General features: G+C 49.9%; 1 protein-coding gene across 1 annotated transcript in view; it reads left to right on the top strand.

Moving 5' to 3' along the window:
• Positions 1–16,945, top strand: part of Galns (galactosamine (N-acetyl)-6-sulfatase) — a 34,211-nt gene that overhangs the window by 12,341 nt on the left and 4,925 nt on the right. The window contains exons 6-12 of the mRNA XM_055620737.1: positions 869–935; positions 1,038–1,165; positions 1,551–1,690; positions 3,879–3,982; positions 7,730–7,866; positions 8,576–8,678; positions 13,337–13,458. Of these exons, the coding sequence (XP_055476712.1) occupies positions 869–935; positions 1,038–1,165; positions 1,551–1,690; positions 3,879–3,982; positions 7,730–7,866; positions 8,576–8,678; positions 13,337–13,458 (801 nt within the window). The remainder of the gene's footprint in view (positions 1–868; positions 936–1,037; positions 1,166–1,550; positions 1,691–3,878; positions 3,983–7,729; positions 7,867–8,575; positions 8,679–13,336; positions 13,459–16,945) is intronic.

The raw sequence follows: 16,945 nt of genomic DNA, 5'->3' as shown, positions 1-16,945 counted from the left end.
AAAGAAAGAAAGAAAGAAAGAAAGAAAGAAAGAAAGAAAGAAAGAAAGAAAGAAAGAAAGAAAAAATGGGTTGGGTGGTGGTGGCACACACCTTTGATCCCAGCACTTGGGAGGCAGAGGCAAGTGGTCTTGTGAGTTCAAGGCCAGCCTGATCTACACAGTGAGTTTCAGGAGAGCCAAGACTACACAGAGAAACCCGTCTCAAAACCAAAAGAAAGAGAGAGAGAGAGAGAGAGAGAGAGAGAAGATAGGCAGTTGGCATGCCTTTGTAATTCTCGTTCTGGGGAGGCTGAGATAGGAGGATCCCTGGGACTCAGTAGCCCATCAGTCTAATTGGTGAGTTCAAAGCCAATGAGAGGCTCTGGCTCAGCATGGCAGCACTTTAATCCTAGCACTTGGGAGACAAAGGCAGGCAGATCTCTGAGTTTGGGGCCAGCATGGCCAGGTCTATCTAGTGAGTTCAAGGCTAGCCAGGAATATACAGTAAGGCCCTGTCCTCCCCCCAAAAAAAAGTTAATAAGAGAGAGATCTCAATATCTCGCTATTGTCCTCCGTCTTCTTCATACATGTATGCCCACTGCATGCACACCTGCACTTATGTGTGTACCTATACACACATATACACACACATGTATTTTTAAAGCCTATGTCCTCAGCTACACCTCCTGACCTTGTCTCATCTCTGCAGCACACACACCCCCTGCAACTTGTTCAACACTCATCTTACATCCTGGGCCCATGAGTGGCCTTGTCTCCTCAGACAGGATCATCACCCAGGAGATGAGCAAGCCTCGCATGAACAGTCCTGACTTTTCTGTGAGATTGAGGAAGGGGCTTTCCTGACTAAATTTTGGCTTTTGTTTTTTAGATTTTATGAAGAATTCCCAATTAACTTGAAGACTGGGGAAGCTAACCTCACCCAACTCTATTTACAGGTAAGGCTGAATGGGCTGTGGAGGCAAGGAGACAGGAGGAAGCCAGGGAGGCGGGGGGATGAACTGGCCTGTGGCAGAGGAGAATGGAGGCCTTTCTCACAGGAAGCTCTGGACTTCATCCGGACACAACATGCGAGGCAGAGCCCCTTCTTCCTCTACTGGGCCATCGACGCCACTCACGCGCCAGTTTATGCCTCAAGACATTTCTTGGGTACCAGCCATCGAGGGCGGTGAGTCAGTCGTGAATCCCGCTGAGGCCTTCAGTTATGCTGAGAAACATTGGGTTGCTAGGCTGGGCCATAATGGAAAGTCCAAAGCGACTGGGATGTTTTTCACTGGGGGAGATTTCTCAGCATACATGAGGCCCTGGGTTCAATCCCCAGGATCATGAAAGAAAGAAAGATACAAACATCCATGCCTCTGAAACCTCCTCCAGCCCAGGAGCAGCGATGAAGGGAAAGCTGTGGAGGTTTCCACCTTGTTTGCAATGAACCATTTAACTTCCCTCTGAGAAGCAACTAGCTGCCCCACTGGTCATCTCTGAAGTGATAAGATTGGTGTTTGGGCCACACTAGTGCCCTTTGCTTCCTGATAGAATGTCAGCTTCCCCTGCAGGTATGGTGATGCTGTTCGGGAAATAGATGACAGTGTTGGAAAAATCCTGAGCTTTCTGCAGAACTTGGGCATCAGCAACAACACAATTGTCTTCTTCACATCTGATAACGGTGCAGCCCTCATTTCTGCTCCGGAAGAAGGCAAGTTCTGTTTCCTGTCCTTCTGCCCCAGGTAGAGACTAGAAGGCAGCTCACCTTCAAATATCCAGCAGCAGGTCTTGACCCTGCTCACTCAGGCCTGTCCTGGGTTCACATGAATTTGAATCCTCTGAGAGACAGGAACAGGCAAATGCCAGGGGGAGGAGATGCTGTCTCAGGAAGGTCCTTATCTGCAAGAGGCTAGAGTTTCTAGCAGCCTCAGACTACAGGAGACTTTGGCAGCCAGGGCTTTGGCAGGACACCTGGTGGTGCTGGATTAGAGCAGTTTGGGTGCTACAGAGGCAGAAATAACACCTTCAGCCTTGGGAGCTATCTAATGGGTGAGCCTGGAACAGTCACCCATGATGCTCAGCTATCAATATGAGGCTGTCAAGGCTAACCTCCTCAGCCTGGACTGCCCTTAGGCATCTTAGGCTCTGATACCTGGGGTGGCATCAGCCCCGTGTCCTGGTGGCTTCCTGGTTTCAGGTGAAGAAACCCAGTACCAAAGGAAAGCTATTCGGCAATAGAAAAGACCAGCAAGTCTAGCCAGGATGACCTGGAGGCTCTCGATACCCAGCTCTGTGACCTTAGTTTTCCTGTAAGCTTTCCACATACATCTCAGAGAAAAGAGTAGGACCCCATCACCTCCCAGCACATGCCCAGAGCTCAGCTGCTACCTATTTGGCCAACTCTCAGGATTAGAAGGTGCTAAGCAGAGGAAAATGGTATCATTTTTAACAATTACCTCAAGTTCTTGGCAGCTGCTTCTTTGTGTGGTAGGTTGGAAGCCATCCTGCATCTAAGGTGGAAGATGGTGAGCCCGGAAAAAGATGAAAAAAGTCCCTGAGTCTGTCAGCTTTAGGCTTCAACTTGTTATAAAAAGTTGAAAGTGTATGCTAGGATACAAGGGGATTCTGAAGATGAGCAGACAGGGCAAAGCGGACTTGTGTATCCTTGTCAATAACTGCCCAGCTTTGAGGAAATCTGAAAGAGAATACTGTGCCATGTTGGCCAGAACTGGTATCCATCACTACAGTGGCAATAACTGGGCATGGCATCTGAAAATACTACAGAGTATGTACACTGGCTATCACTGACCCACGTGATTCCATTATTACTAGAATTATGCCAGGCTGATGCAAAGCAAACCAGGGAAGTTTTTCTTGAACAAAATTTGCCAGAGTTTGCTTTTAAAACATTTTTTTAAAAAAGTTAAAACACAAGCTCACACCTAGCTTAAGAAGCAGAAATAGAATATGGTCACCTTTAGGCCTCAGGCACAGCTCTGGCTACCTAGCAGATCCTCCCGGTGTCCATGCCTGTTTCTTACTAGTTGGATTAGTCTGATTCTGGGTGGGGTGAATAGAGCTGCTGGGCTTCTGACTTGACTTCTTTTCCTACTGCTGTTTCTGCTGCATAAGGAGGAGAAGCAGGATCCCATGGGAGCCACAGAGCACAGTGTCTGCCATTGCCGTGGAGGAATCTTGCTTGACTTTTCACTAGGGAAATGCTTTGTTTCTCCCTACCCTGTGTTTCGGGTGCCTGAGATGGCATCTCACCAGCTCATGCTATGGCATCTATCTCTGTAGAACAGGCCCACCCGGCTCCAAGACCCTTGAAATTCCTCCTTGTGTCTAGAATTGAGAAGGAAAGGGGCTTTGCCCCTGGCAGCTTCCCACAAGTTTGTTCAGGGACTAATAGGTTCAAGTTCCAGTTGTGTGCCCTGCCCCTCCCTATACACTGCGTGAAGACCAGAGGGCATCCTAGGGTAGGCTGCATTTTAAGTAGAACTCTCCCCAATCAAGATGACTATAAATATTAGCATCTGAGAACACTAACTTCAGCAGCAGTGTCTGTGGCCTGTGATAGGAAGGGGTTCTATAGCTGTGTCCTCATTCCGAGCAGTTGCTCCTAGTGGGGTGGTGGCTCCTGAGGCAAGAATTTTCTGTTCTCTTTGGAAAGGTGCAGCTGGAGCATCTTAGTTGCCTGGTCAGAGCTACCCAGGTCTCCTGACTTGTATCTGCAACCTCCTCCTGGTCTTTTGTCTCTGTGATAACCTCAGGACTCAACTGTGCCTAACAAGGGGTTCAGAAGTCAGGATAGGCCACTTGCCAGTAAGGTGCTATGTGTCCCTGATTCCCCCAGAGACCCTGGGTTCTGAGATCTTAAGGCTGACTCTCATCTCCAGGTGGCAGCAATGGTCCCTTCCTGTGTGGGAAGCAGACTACATTTGAAGGTGGGATGAGGGAACCTGCGATCGCATGGTGGCCAGGGCACATTGCTGCAGGCCAGGTGAGTCAGCGTGTCACACTGAAGCTCTCTCTCCTCCGAGGTCTCTCAGGGGCATTGGTACCTGGCAATGAGGAGACTTCTGTAGTCAGTTGACTGCCCATGTTCTGTGGACCCGCTACAAGGGATAGCTGCAGCCCTGCCTGGGACTCTGACACCTTTGTGGCAAAGAACAGAGGTGGGATGTCAAGTGGATGCAGTGTGTGTCTTCCTGAGGCCCAGTCTGGCCACCTTCATGCCAGGCAGCACCTTCACCCCAAGCGCTGGCCCCAGGCGGGTGTCTCCTTGTCTAAAAATCCATTCTGGAACTTGTAGCCACCACACCAAGTGCTCTGCTGCTGAGAGTTGCATTTTGTCACTGTTCCTCAGCTGGCCTCTTTCTCCAGTGATCTTGGAGATAGTGTCTCCCTCTGGGTTCCTCGATTCCTGCAGTAGCCTTCACACACTTGGGGCTGGACAGAATAGCTGACTCTAAAAATCAGGAGCAGGGATCCCTGTGGCCTTTATGGCTAAGTCAAGTCAGGGCTGGCTCCACAGAGAGTCTGGGACAGATCTGTCCCTTAGCTCTTGGCCTCTGGAGCTGAGTGCTGGGCTTGCCTTCCTCCATCTCATTACCTCCACCCTCCACTTCTATGTTAATGTGCTATGCATACTGGCTTGCATGGACACTGCTGGCCAGCCTCCTGCTAGAGGCCAGATGCTGCACATTCTTAGTCCCATCTCCTGTCCTATGTCCCCATTGCTGAGTCAGATCTCATAGCCACAGAGTCCAGAGATTGTAATGCAGATACCCCTGGTGGCGATCATTCTGCCAACCACAAGCAGTCTGTACCCTTCCCTCTAATTGCACATAGGAAAGTGAAGGCCAAAGCGGTCACCTGTCCAGCCTGCTAGCTACTAAGGCAGAACTGGCAACAGCCATCCAGCCATGGGACCTACATTCCTAGTCACCATACTTTGGATAGTCTCCACCAACAATTGGGTCCTGCCCTTAGTACCTAGCTTCTAACCCTAGACCTGACTGAGCTTCTGCACCTCATTCTGCTAGTTGCATACATGGGACTTCCAGGTCATACTAATTGCCAGAGCCTTGAAGGTTGGTGGAGCTCAACCTTGGTTGAGTTTGTTGAACAGGCCTGCCTGTCATCTGGCCAGCTTCCTCTGTAAAACTGAGTGCCTATGGCAGTAAACACATCACACATAAAAGAAACATGACTTGTGGGATGCTACTGGGCACTCAGACTGGCCATGACCATCTATCTGACCCTTATGAGAGGGACCTGGACCACAGCTGCACCAGCTCTTCATTTCCCAGTGCCATTACTCCCAGCTCTCATGTAGCTGTGGAAGCACTGGGCCAGTTGTCATTGGGTGAGGAATGGGAGACACATGAGGTTTTCCTGGGAAAGGACACTTGGCATGGCCTTTGTTTTCCCATGAGGAACAATATCCAATCCTGGGTTACACAACCCCCCGACCTTTCACTGGCAAGGCTCAGAGGGACACCTGGGAAAGAGAAATTGGAGCTGCCCACAGCCCAGGAAGCCTAACTTACGTTACTTATGTCCAGTGGGTTCAGAGCATCTGTTCCACAGCTGTTTTTGCCAGATTTCCTCAGGAGGCAGCAGCTGAGGAGAACCAAGGCTTGAAACTGGAGTCAGCCTTGCCTTCTGAGGAGAAAAACAGCGGTATTCCAGGCCTATGTATTTCTTTTCACTAAGCTTCCCAGAAGATGCAAGCTGGGATGGAATCACATGGGATTCAGGCTGTGCTCTGTGATAACAAATGTTTCCTTAAACACCGTGTCAGTCATCTACCTTGAGGCAAACACTTAGCCTTCCTGTTGCCACACATGGCAGCAGTGGTCTAATTGCAGCCTTTGACCCAGTTTCATCTCAGAGGAGCTGACAGCATCCTCCTGCTGTTGAATACTGTATCACAAACAGCTCGTGTGCACTCAGCTGCATGCAGATGGCCATCAGACCCCCTCCTTTCAATCAGCTCACCTATGTAACACGCTTCCTTCCTCCCCCCTTCCTCTTTTCTGGAGGGAACTACCTAGAAGGTGTCATGAACCATTCAGAAGACTCTGTTCCCTACAAAGGCTTCAGAAGGCCTTTGTTATTCCCCCACCACCATAGGTAGGTGGTTAGACCCTGGTTAGAGCATGCACCTTCAAGAATGCCCTAGTCCCAAGCAGGTTGTAAAGAAGAGTATCCATGCCAGACAAGGACCTCATTGAATAGTACAAATCCTATCTGTTAGATTTCAGGACACAGAGGAAAGAGACAAGAGTCTGACTGACCTTAACAGATGGATCTTTCTTTCTTCTTTTCTTCTCGTGACAGCCGTGGCTGTCCTGGACTTGCTTTGTGGGCCAGATCTGCCTGTCTCTGCCTCCCTGAGTGCTGGGAATTAAGGCGTGTGCCACCACATCTAGCTGGGGCTGTTTATTTCAAACAGTGAAAGACAAGACACTTTTCTATGGGAAAGAGGGGTCTACAGGGGTTGCAGAAGATGGCTGGGATTTTTTTTATAGGGGAGAGTGTGAGTTTTGGGAATGAGGAAATCTGTGCTACCATAGAGTACATGCAGATTGCAAGACTCTCTCCTGGAGTTGTTTGTCCAGACAAGGCCATTTTGTCTTTAGAAACTGCCTCCTCCCCCATCCCCATCAGGATAGTGATAAGTGACTGAGTTAGGCAATGGTGGTAAAGGGCTGAGGTTTCAACACCGAGGTGGGGGATTTCAGCAAGCCTTAGGAGATCAGCAAGTTCCTTGGTCAGGGTCTGGCCCAGTTTTTCAAGGTTTATTTGACAGTATCTCCAGCTGGCACAATTGAATGAGGGCCAAGTAATAAGAGAAGTGCTGTCAAACTGAACTCCAGCTGAGGTCCTCACTGGCTGCTGTGGAGTCACTTCTTCCTAGAGGATCACAGATGCATTTTTCTGAAGGACTGTGCTCACCTTACACTGACCTTCCTGGGCCACAGAAGTTCAAGGAAAAGAGATGAGCACACTTCCTATCTTCAGCACAGAAACACTCAAAGGGTTTTGGGGAGTGGGTGAGCCAGTGAAGGTGATCAGTTACAGAGGAGACTGAGCCACAAAAGACCCCCAGCCACTCACTGACTGGGGTTGTCCTTGTGTCAGAACACAAGCAGAAAACAGTCAAGCACCCTTCCCACAGGGCTAACAAGATGAATAGTAGTGGGCCCAGCAAGTGCCTCTGGCTCTCTTGTAACTGTCTTCTGGCTGGGTGAAATAGGAGACTAGACAATTTGGTTTGGTTCCTTTCCACCTGGCTTCCTTGCTACTTTCAGGTCTTTCCTGACTGTTTCTCCCTTGATTTTCAAAGCTCACAGTAGCTGTCAGGTGTCAAAATGAACATTTTCTGCCCTCCTGGAACAGCTAAGCCTTGAAAGGTGGGACCCTTGTGGTGTCTCTCTGTGAGGAGCCAGGAGGAGCTGCTAACATTCTGGGTCTACTAGCTGGGGCATGAGTGTGGCCCGACTCTGGGGTCAGATGTGCAGTTTAAGTCCCATCTGCCACCCGCCCCATGCTATCAGCCCCATGACTCCACTCAACCCTGGCTGTGACTGCTCCCCCTCCCCAGCATGTGGCAGGTGTAAGTGTTGGAGCATATGTGCACACTTGCACACCCAGAGGAGAATCTGGTGCTCATCACCCCAGGCTCAAACACCATCTGGTCAGGATGGAGTGCCTCAAAGGAGTACTACATCCATTTCAGGTCAGCCACCAGCTGGGAAGTATCATGGACCTCTTTACCACCAGCCTGTCCCTTGCAGGCCTGAAGCCACCCAGTGACAGGGTAATCGATGGACTTGACCTCCTCCCCACCATGCTCCACGGCCAGATGATAGACAGGTTGGTGCTAGACAATCTCTTGTTTCACCCCTAGTCCTACCTCCTTTGCCCCTACTCCTCAAGATGGGGCCCAGAGCTATAACTTCCTGCACAGGCTATAATGTTCTCATTGGCTAGCTATGACCCATATGGAAGGAAGCAGGAATGTAGATGCTGGAGCAGAGGGAGACAAGCTGGTGCTGGAACCTGTATCTAGACCTGGGATGTACACCTGGGAAGGGGACCAGCCTGCGCCCATCAGACCACTGGGAAGCCCGACTCTTAGGAGAGCATCTTAAGGCTTGGAGTCGGGGGGAGGTGTATCCTTCCAAGAGGTAAAGGCTTTTCCCAGTCCTAGACCCATCTGATTTCCAAGAAGGGGATCTCAGTGCTACCAGCTCAACTCCTTTGCCTCCTAGGGCCTGGCTTTGCCTCACCAAAGGCTAGGAAGAAGCAGGGGAATGACTCAGGCCAATCCCTAGAACTTTGTTGGCTACATACACAGGGCCAAGTAGGACTCCAGGACCTCATGCATGCAAGGAAATCATTCTATCGAGCCACACAACCCTAAGCTCTCCTACTTCCTGTCCTATGTGGCCTTAGTACATCTTTTAAAGTGTTAGCTGATACCCACTTGGAGGCATAGGCAGGCACCACAATTCCCCAGCTAGGAGCTCCACATGTGAATACATGGATTTGGTCATGATTCTTTCTCTCCTCAATGCAACAGGCCCATATTTTATTACCGTGGCAACACACTAATGGCAGTCACTCTTGGCCAGTACAAAGCCCACCTCTGGACTTGGACCAACTCCTGGGAGGAGTTCCAACAGGTACAGATCCCTGAGTACAGGCCCCCTGGGAGGAAGCACCACTGTGAGGCCCCTGGAGAACTGAGTAGTGACAATTTTGGAATTTTTATTTTTTTAAAAACACAAAAATTTTACAAGAATGTGTTTTCATTTTAATCCCAAGTATGGGGATATGGGGCTGCTTTGCAGCATCTGACTGTGATTTGCCTTGTGCTCTAGTAGAGGTATGGTTTTGCCAGTTGCAGATAGTTCTACAATTGTGTGATGTTTGGAATTCTGGGAACTTTTCAGAGGGTAAATAAATACTAGAGTCCCAAGAGGCCGGGTTGGTGGTTGATGATTGTTAAGTGGGGGGTGTTGTTTGTGCTTTGTTAGTAGCCATGCTCAAAGAAGCAACAAGAAGAAAAAAACTATATTTAGGGATCTCTCTTTCTCTCTTCTCTCTTCCCTCTTCCCTCTATCCTTTCTCTCCTATTTAGCGATAGGGGGTGAAACCAGAGGGAGATAAACGGTGGGAAAAAGAACCCACAAAGTAGCAAAGACCAGATACTGAGTTCTATCTACTTCTAAGCTACCATCAAGGGAGGTACCATGGCTCCACAGCCTTCCTCCCTCATGTGAGTCCTACCCATTCTTAGTTTTCATGTACAGATGACTAGAGGTAGAGTTTGGGCACACTTCTTTCTTTCTTGTATGACATGGGCTCCCAGGGCCATACGAGTGGTAGGGCGCAAACACTCTCTCCTGGGATGTCCTGCCTTCTGCTAGAGCGCAGACCCTCTCCCCTGGGCTGCCCTGCCTTCACAGGAGGCCTTCAGGTTCAGGCAGAGGGCCTCACTGCCCGCCACACTCTCGTTAGCACCCTTCTCTCACCCTCCCAGGCTTCTAGAAACAGTGGTGGCCTGCCCAGGCCCAGATGCTTTTGGCCACAACTGGTGGCATCAGTGTCACCATCCTGGTGACTGCTCAAGGTCTGAAGGGGAAGTGCCACATCACATAGCCTAGGCCCCCTGCTGGCCCCTCAGCTCTCATGGAGCTGCCCTAGGCCTTGTGTTCTGCAAGCTGCTAGTCCTACCTCCTCCATCCCCTCAGGCTCTGCAAGGTCCTTGAACACATGAAAACCTACTAATGTGCCTTAATAGGGAAGAAAATTGCTTAATGAGGGACCTAAATGCTAGAACATTCTGAACAAACTAGGAGGCAAACTGCAACTGTCTCAATTCAGGAGGCTCCAGCTAGGCAGGGCTTTGGGCTGGGCAGGATGCCAGGCTGGGCTGAGTATGTGTGGGCAGGTGAACAGCATATACCGGGGTGGACATGTGGCTATGGCTCAAAGGCAGTGAAGTTTGGGGCAGCCTAGGACAGTGTCCAAAACCCATGCTTTGCATATCCCCTTTCTGACCCATACTGCTTAAGGGCCATCCTAAACATTGGCCTGCCATGCCCTCAGAGACATTGTCCTAGTTAGAGTTTCTATTGCTGTGATGAAGAGCCGTCACCAAAAAGCAAGTTGGGGGAAAAAGGTTTATCTGGCTTATGCTTCCACAATCATAGTCCATTATTGAAGAAAGCCAGAACAAGAATCAAACAGGGCAGGCACCTAGAGGCAGGAGCTGGTGCAGAGGCCATGGAACGGGTGCTGCTTACTGGCTTGTTCCCTTTGTCTTGCTCAGCCTACTTTCTTATAGAATCCAGGACCACCAGCCCAGGGATGGCACCACCCATCATGGGCTGGGCCCTCCCCCATCAATCACTAATTAAGAAAATGCCCTGAATGCTTGCCTAGAGCCCGATCTTATGGAAGCATTTTCTCCATTGAGATTCCCTCTTCTCAGATAACTTTAGCTTGTGTCAAGTTGACATAAAAGTATTCAGTGCATACAGCCAGTATCCTAGACACTCCTGTTTTCTGGGTGCTGTGGATGCTCCTGGTCCCTGTGACCTGGAAGTGCCTTTGGAATTCCCTCAAGGGATGAGAGACTACAGTAAACATGCTCTCCTTGGGGTTTTCTTTGGGTGACCATTGTTGGCTCCTCAAGAGTTTGGATATTTCAAAAGTCAGAAGGAAGAAATTCTCTCTCACATTTGTGTGGATCCCTCTCTGGACCTCTGCAGGGCCACACGGAGCTAAGGTTCTGCCCCTTTGGTCTCTTTAAGCCAGGCCTGGCAGGAGGTGAAGAAAATCCAGAGATGGACAAGACCCATTAGGATCAGAGTCTCATAGAAGGCTTTGGGATGCAGACACTTGGTGCCTCCCTGCTTAGTAAGTTGGCTGCAGGGATGGAGAGCACATGGCATCCCAGTCAGAGTCACTAGTCCTAGGGCTTTTCCTCCCGCTCACTGTCAGGTCTAGCTGCAGCTCCACAGATACTGATTTGCCCAGGCCCTCTCCTGTCCTTTGCTGCCTCGAGATCTGCCTAGCCTGGTAGCCTGGCCTCCACTGTCCACACCAACACTCTGGATCTATCTCCATGTCCATCCTGAGCACCGTTCTTTCATACACAGACACCTCCCCTTGTAGCCCTACCCTGTATTACCCTGAGGGCCTAGGGTCCTGTGCATTGTAAACTATGCCGGCCACTACACTGACCACAAGTAGGTAGTCTGCTCTTCAGGTCATTTGGTAATTAGTGGTGGTGACAGAGGGCAAAACGGTGTCTCAGCCAGAACAATGTCCAGGGTTCCACACCACACCGCCCACGTTGAAGGAGGCCTCTGCAGCACCCATGGAATGAGAAGTGACACTGTTAAAAACATTGTTAGAAAGACACTAAGACAAAACCACTGAACTCTATCGAGTTGTCATTAACAGAATTTTTTATTTAAGCTGCAGCTGTCCTCAGTTCCCATGGTCTGATTTAGAACTCAGGCCCAGCTAAAGGGGGAGGGCTGTTTTTAAAGGCAAAAGGCCACACTCTGCCCCTGCTGATGTGCGCTTCGGAAGGTGTGAGAGACCATCCAGGTCTTTTGCCATCATTCCTGGAATTCCTGGTGCTGTCTTCACAGCCTCAGATTGCTCACTGGACTAGCTTCAGACCTAAGATGGAGTCCTCAGCTGCTACAGGCAAACTTGCACCTCCCAGGAGAGTGAGTCAACCGAGGGTTGTGCCCCTCACCACCTCTCCAAAATCACTTGATCTCTAGCAGCCTGTCTGTCCCCATCCACGTGTGCATCCAGAGCCAGGCTGGAGTGCAGCTCTGTGAGGAAGATCATGCGTAATGATATGCAGCAGGCTGACTTCCTTGCCAGTGCCCTGATGGCGAGGCGCTCAGACAACAGCAGCTGTAAGAGAAATCCGAGACCAATTAGCAGGATCTTAATTAAATAGCTTATTTGATTTGCATCCAAATTATAATTTATGTGTTTCATCTAGACTTGGGTACTTCTCCGCTAACTGTTTGGCATTTTCATGCTAACTGAGGTGGTTCCCTGCTGTGTGTTACATGTTTGTCCCCTGGCAGGGCACTCCAGGAGACCCAGATTCTGGAACCCACTTTAAGTGGAATGTAGCCTGTCCTTTCAGTCCCCAACTTGGCTCCGCAGCCAAATGCAAATGGAACTTCATAGTCTATGGCCTCCCTGCTTAATAGACTGTAGATTGCTACACCAACCAGTGTCCATCACAAGGGTGTCATACAAGGCGCTAGAGACATTTGCTTAGTGAACAGCACTGCACTTTCCAGTGCCGCCACCCAACATGTCAAAGGTAAACAGACTCTACAGTGGTCTCTCCCATTGGCAGGATAGCTGACAGTAGGGCACCTGTGTCATGGTGCTTAGAGTGAGCCGAGCTCTTGCCTCACAGTTCCCGTCCTGGGACTATTGGGGGCTTGGTTACGGGTATTCTTCATTCTATCTCAGTGCACCCCAAGGAGAAACTAGAGAGTTCTGGTAGGGGAGGTCTAGGGCAAAGGACAAGCTTGTACACAGGAACCAGTGTAATGGAATCAGGCTGCACCCAGGAGAGGTACCCCAGCAGCCAAGCTACTTGAGAAGAAGCTCAGGGGATGACTCCCTGTGGCCTGAGTACATGTTCAGCCTAACCTCTGTACTTCTGAATGCAGTGACCATGATTATTTCTAAGCTGTGCCCTTCTCTTGAGTCTGTTGGGCACGGCTGTTTTATCCCTTGCCTTCAGCTTCCATGTTCAGCTCTAGGTCTGTCTATGTGTTCTCTCAGCTTTCAAGCAAAAGGTCCTTCTTCTTCTCTGGCCTAGTGACTCATCCTGACTCATCCCCTTCTGAGAGGCCAACTGTTCCCCATGGCCACACACCCAGAGGGCTGGAGCTCTCAGGAGCTCTCCTCTGCACCATTGGTCACAGTCAAGATGCAAGACTATCCAGATAGTTACATTTGTTTTGAGACAGGGTCTCATGTACCTCAGACTGACTTCAAAATCATAACATTCCTATGTCTACCTCCTACAGTGGAGCAGCCCAGACTTTATAAGGAGCTTTCTCCCACAGAAGAGTACAAGAAAACTCCGGGGCGGGGGGACCCCCAGAGTGAGCTGCTGAGTAGCTCTCAGCCAGTGGCCATTCTCTGTCCCACTCTTGTTCATTCCTCACTGAACACCGCAGCACTAGGTATGGGTGTGAGGAACAGGACCAGGAGGGTCTCTTGTGGCACAGGCTCCAGCGGGGGAATGTTCACTTGCTCTCTATGCCTCTCATTGCAGGGCACTGACTTCTGCCCTGGGCAGAATGTCTCAGGAGTCACAACCCATACCCAGGAAGAACACGTGGAACTACCCCTGATCTTCCACCTGGGACGGGACCCAGGGGAGAGATTCCCACTCAGGTGAGGCAGGGGCAGGGTCTGCACGCTGCAGAGGACACACTGGCCAGACAGGCCAAAGGTGAGAACCATATCTGGGTGCCCTGTCTTCCATGGAATTACTCCTCTGGTCTCACAGGGGATGTATGCCTTTGTGAGGACATGAAAAACACAGAGACATGGAACCAGAACCCCAGGTGCCCTTGCTCTTTGGGAGCTCTCTTTCTGCTTTTTGTTTGTTTGTTTGTTCCCTGTTGTCCCTCATCCCTACTCCTTCTGTGTCCAGTTCATTGACAGCCCCCAGCAATGGGTCCTGTACTCTGAGCTTCCTGTAGGGATGACCAAGGGCAGGGCAAGGGATCCAGGCATAGGACACATCCATCCACACTGACTAGCCCTGACAGGAAGGAAAGACTGAGGGTGAGGATGTTTAGGGACGTGATCCCAGATTCTGGGGTAAAGTGCTTCAGATGATGGCTAGTACCCTGGAGCTGAGGGTTGCCTCATACTCCCCACTGGGCAGAAGTCTGTGAACTAAGGAGTCACTATGCCTGGAGAACCAAAGTGACCAACACTGGGGAGTTAAATGGCCACTGCAGTCTTGTGTCCCTGCAGGGACATGTTTACATATAAAGCAAGGACATCCTTCCTAACTTTCCTTATTCACAGTGCGCCTGGACACTGTGAATGCCCAGGAGAGATGGCTTAGAGGTTAAGAGGACTGTTCTTCCAGAGGTCCTGAGTTCAATTTCCCAGCAACCACATGGTGGCTCATAACCATCTAAAATGAGATCTGGTTTCCTCTTCTGGCCCACTGGTATACATGCAGGCATAACACCATATAAATAATAAATAAGTAAATCTTTAAAAAAAAAAAAAAAGTCACTGCACCCATAGTTAGTGACTGGCATCACACCCACCAAAGTCAAAATCTACTAACAGCTCCTCAGCCGACTCAGACCCAGTTCCCTCTGGCTCTCCCCAGGAGGCCAACACAGTTTCCCTAGCAGCATGGTAGGTGCCTTGGCTCCTGGAATATAAGTCCTGTGTCCTGTAGCATCCCTGCCAGGTTGGAAAGCACAGCCGTCTGCTCCATGACAGGCTGTGACTTGAAGAAGGGAGATTATGAGGGCTTTGACAACAGAAGGGTCTCCAAGGCTGCACTTACTTCCTGTGTGAGTACCTATGTCTACAGCACCTCAGAAAGCAACCTTTGGAAATAGGGTTTTATAGGTACTGTAAGATCAAATTGTTGGTGTTACTTTGTAAAACTATTTTATTTATGCATCTTATGCCTCTTTTTCCCTACACTACCCCAATCCCTTCCAAAACCCCAACACCTTGTAGGAGAGAAAGAAGGTTAGTGGAGAGAAGGGACATAGTTTTCCTTAGCTACTTCCTGCTGATTAGGGCCTTTGGATCCCTTGAGGTAAATCCAGTCCTCATTTTAGATATCTCCATCAACAGCAACCAGGAGCAGCGTGGGGAAGCACCTGCACCTGCAGCATTCTTCTTTCTCAGAGCCCCCTCAACACTCTGTGGGCTCTGGCGTTTATTCCCTCTCCAGAGTCCTCAGATTTAAACTATCTGCAGCTGGCAAAGAGCTCCTCACAGAGTCCACATGAGGCAAACAGTTTGCTGCTGTGAACAATCTGAATCAGTCCCATATCCCACACCTGGGATTAAAACAAAACATTTTTACGTATAAACCAAAACTTCCATAACACAAGATGACAGTGAGATCATCCTGGATAGGGGCAAGGCATTATTCTGAGAGAAGAGGGGACACAGACACCAAGGGGAAAAGGCTGCTTAAGGGCAAGGCAGAGATAAGCCAGGGGGCTGGACCAGACAGGTAGGTGCCCGGAGGTCCTCTGGAGGGCGTGTGGCCCTGCAGTGCCCCAACTTCAACCTTCTGGCCACCAAACCTTGGCTGTGTAGAGCTTCCTTTCCCTTCCCCTCAGGCAGAGACTGGTATTTCCTCAAGGCCCACAAGGACATAAATGTCACAAACCATAGGAGCTCTGGCGATAAGGGGTGGTGGGGCTACACGGTTGGTTGGGATGGCTGTCCTGTAAGATATGTGCTTGTGTGATTGGCCACCACCCTCAGGACTAACCCAAAGATGACTTTGAGTGATGTCCCTGCTTCATTTGCCCACATCTAGCTTATGCTCAGCAGTTTGGGTTCTTGGGGAATTTCTCATCCCAAGAAGCCTCTTCCCCAGGCCTGTTCACTTCCTAAAGGTAAGCCCCACCTGCTGGGCTCAGTGAAGTCTACACAATTCCACCCCTTGCAGCAGCTACTCAGACCCTGCCCCAAAGCACCTCTTGGCACACCTCCTGACTCTTTGAAGACAGGGCATAAGGAAAGCCAAAGATGAATTTCTGGAGATGTCCCCACGAAGAAGCTATGTATGGCCCCGCCTGCTCCGTGCTGCTTCTTTGCACTGAGCCTCTCCATGGCAAGGTGACAGTCACAGACTGGGAATCTTGGGACACAGCGCTCAGGGCCAGCTGTGGGACAACAGGTGTATTCAGCCACAGAACCTGTAGGGATTTTGGAAAGCCCAAGACTTGTCTTGGAGTTAAGAACAAGCCATGAACATGGCTACTTATAGGGAGAAGGCCATCCAGAGGGTCGCATAGGGAGGTATACATAGGGGCAGAAAGAAGGGTGTGGGCACAGGTAAGCCTCTAAAGATCCAGCCAGACCCACAGGAATTCATCCTATGGTCCTCTCATGTTGTGTGCCTCAAGGTACAACTGCATAGAGAGAAAGCTCTGGTGTCAGAAGCCACATTGGAGTCTTCAGGTGCTGGGCCAGGACATAACTGAGCCCCAGGAGCCTAAGTCTCCTTCCTAGGAGGCCACTGTGTGTGAAGTGGCCCTGTTACCTTCAGGGAGCAGCCAAAGCCAGCACAAGGGTGGAGTGGCCTTCAGGCTCCTTAAAGTCACAGTGATGACTGGGGTACTTGCAGTATACGGGACACATGGTCATCTTCTCCTCGGTCATTCTGAGACATGAAGAATTCAAGGACCCAGTTCACATGCAGAATTTTCTCCACCCAAAGCATGCCAGTACCTAAGTGTAAATGTCTGAGATTCGTCTGCAGCCTGAGCTTGGCGCTCTGCATGCACACAGCCCAGGCTCTGCCCTGTTATGCCGCTGTAACCATATCAGTGATGTGTGCTGTGCTGAGCTATTCGGCACACATGAGTGGCCTGTTTGCTTCACACTCAGCTGAAGGCTCCCTGACAGTCAGCAGATGGCTATGGCAGGTGTTCGGATAGACCTTGTTTGGATGGTCAGGTGAGGGGGAAGTGTACAGGATGGGACAGGACAGGATGCAGACTGGGTATATAGTTCAGTGTAGATGCTTGTAGAATGTTTTCATCCTTAGTACCTCCAGAAAAGAAAAACTGAGGTAATTGGTCTTGTCTGGGAGGAAATTTTAGCATTAAATTTATTTATTTATTTATTTATTTATTTATTTATTTATTTATTTATT

Source organism: Psammomys obesus, unplaced genomic scaffold (genome assembly GCF_907164565.1).
Source record: "Psammomys obesus unplaced genomic scaffold, mPsaObe1.curated_primary_1811, whole genome shotgun sequence".
Classification (NCBI taxonomy): domain Eukaryota; kingdom Metazoa; phylum Chordata; class Mammalia; order Rodentia; family Muridae; genus Psammomys; species Psammomys obesus.
This window is presented reverse-complemented; position numbering and strand designations above follow the sequence as displayed.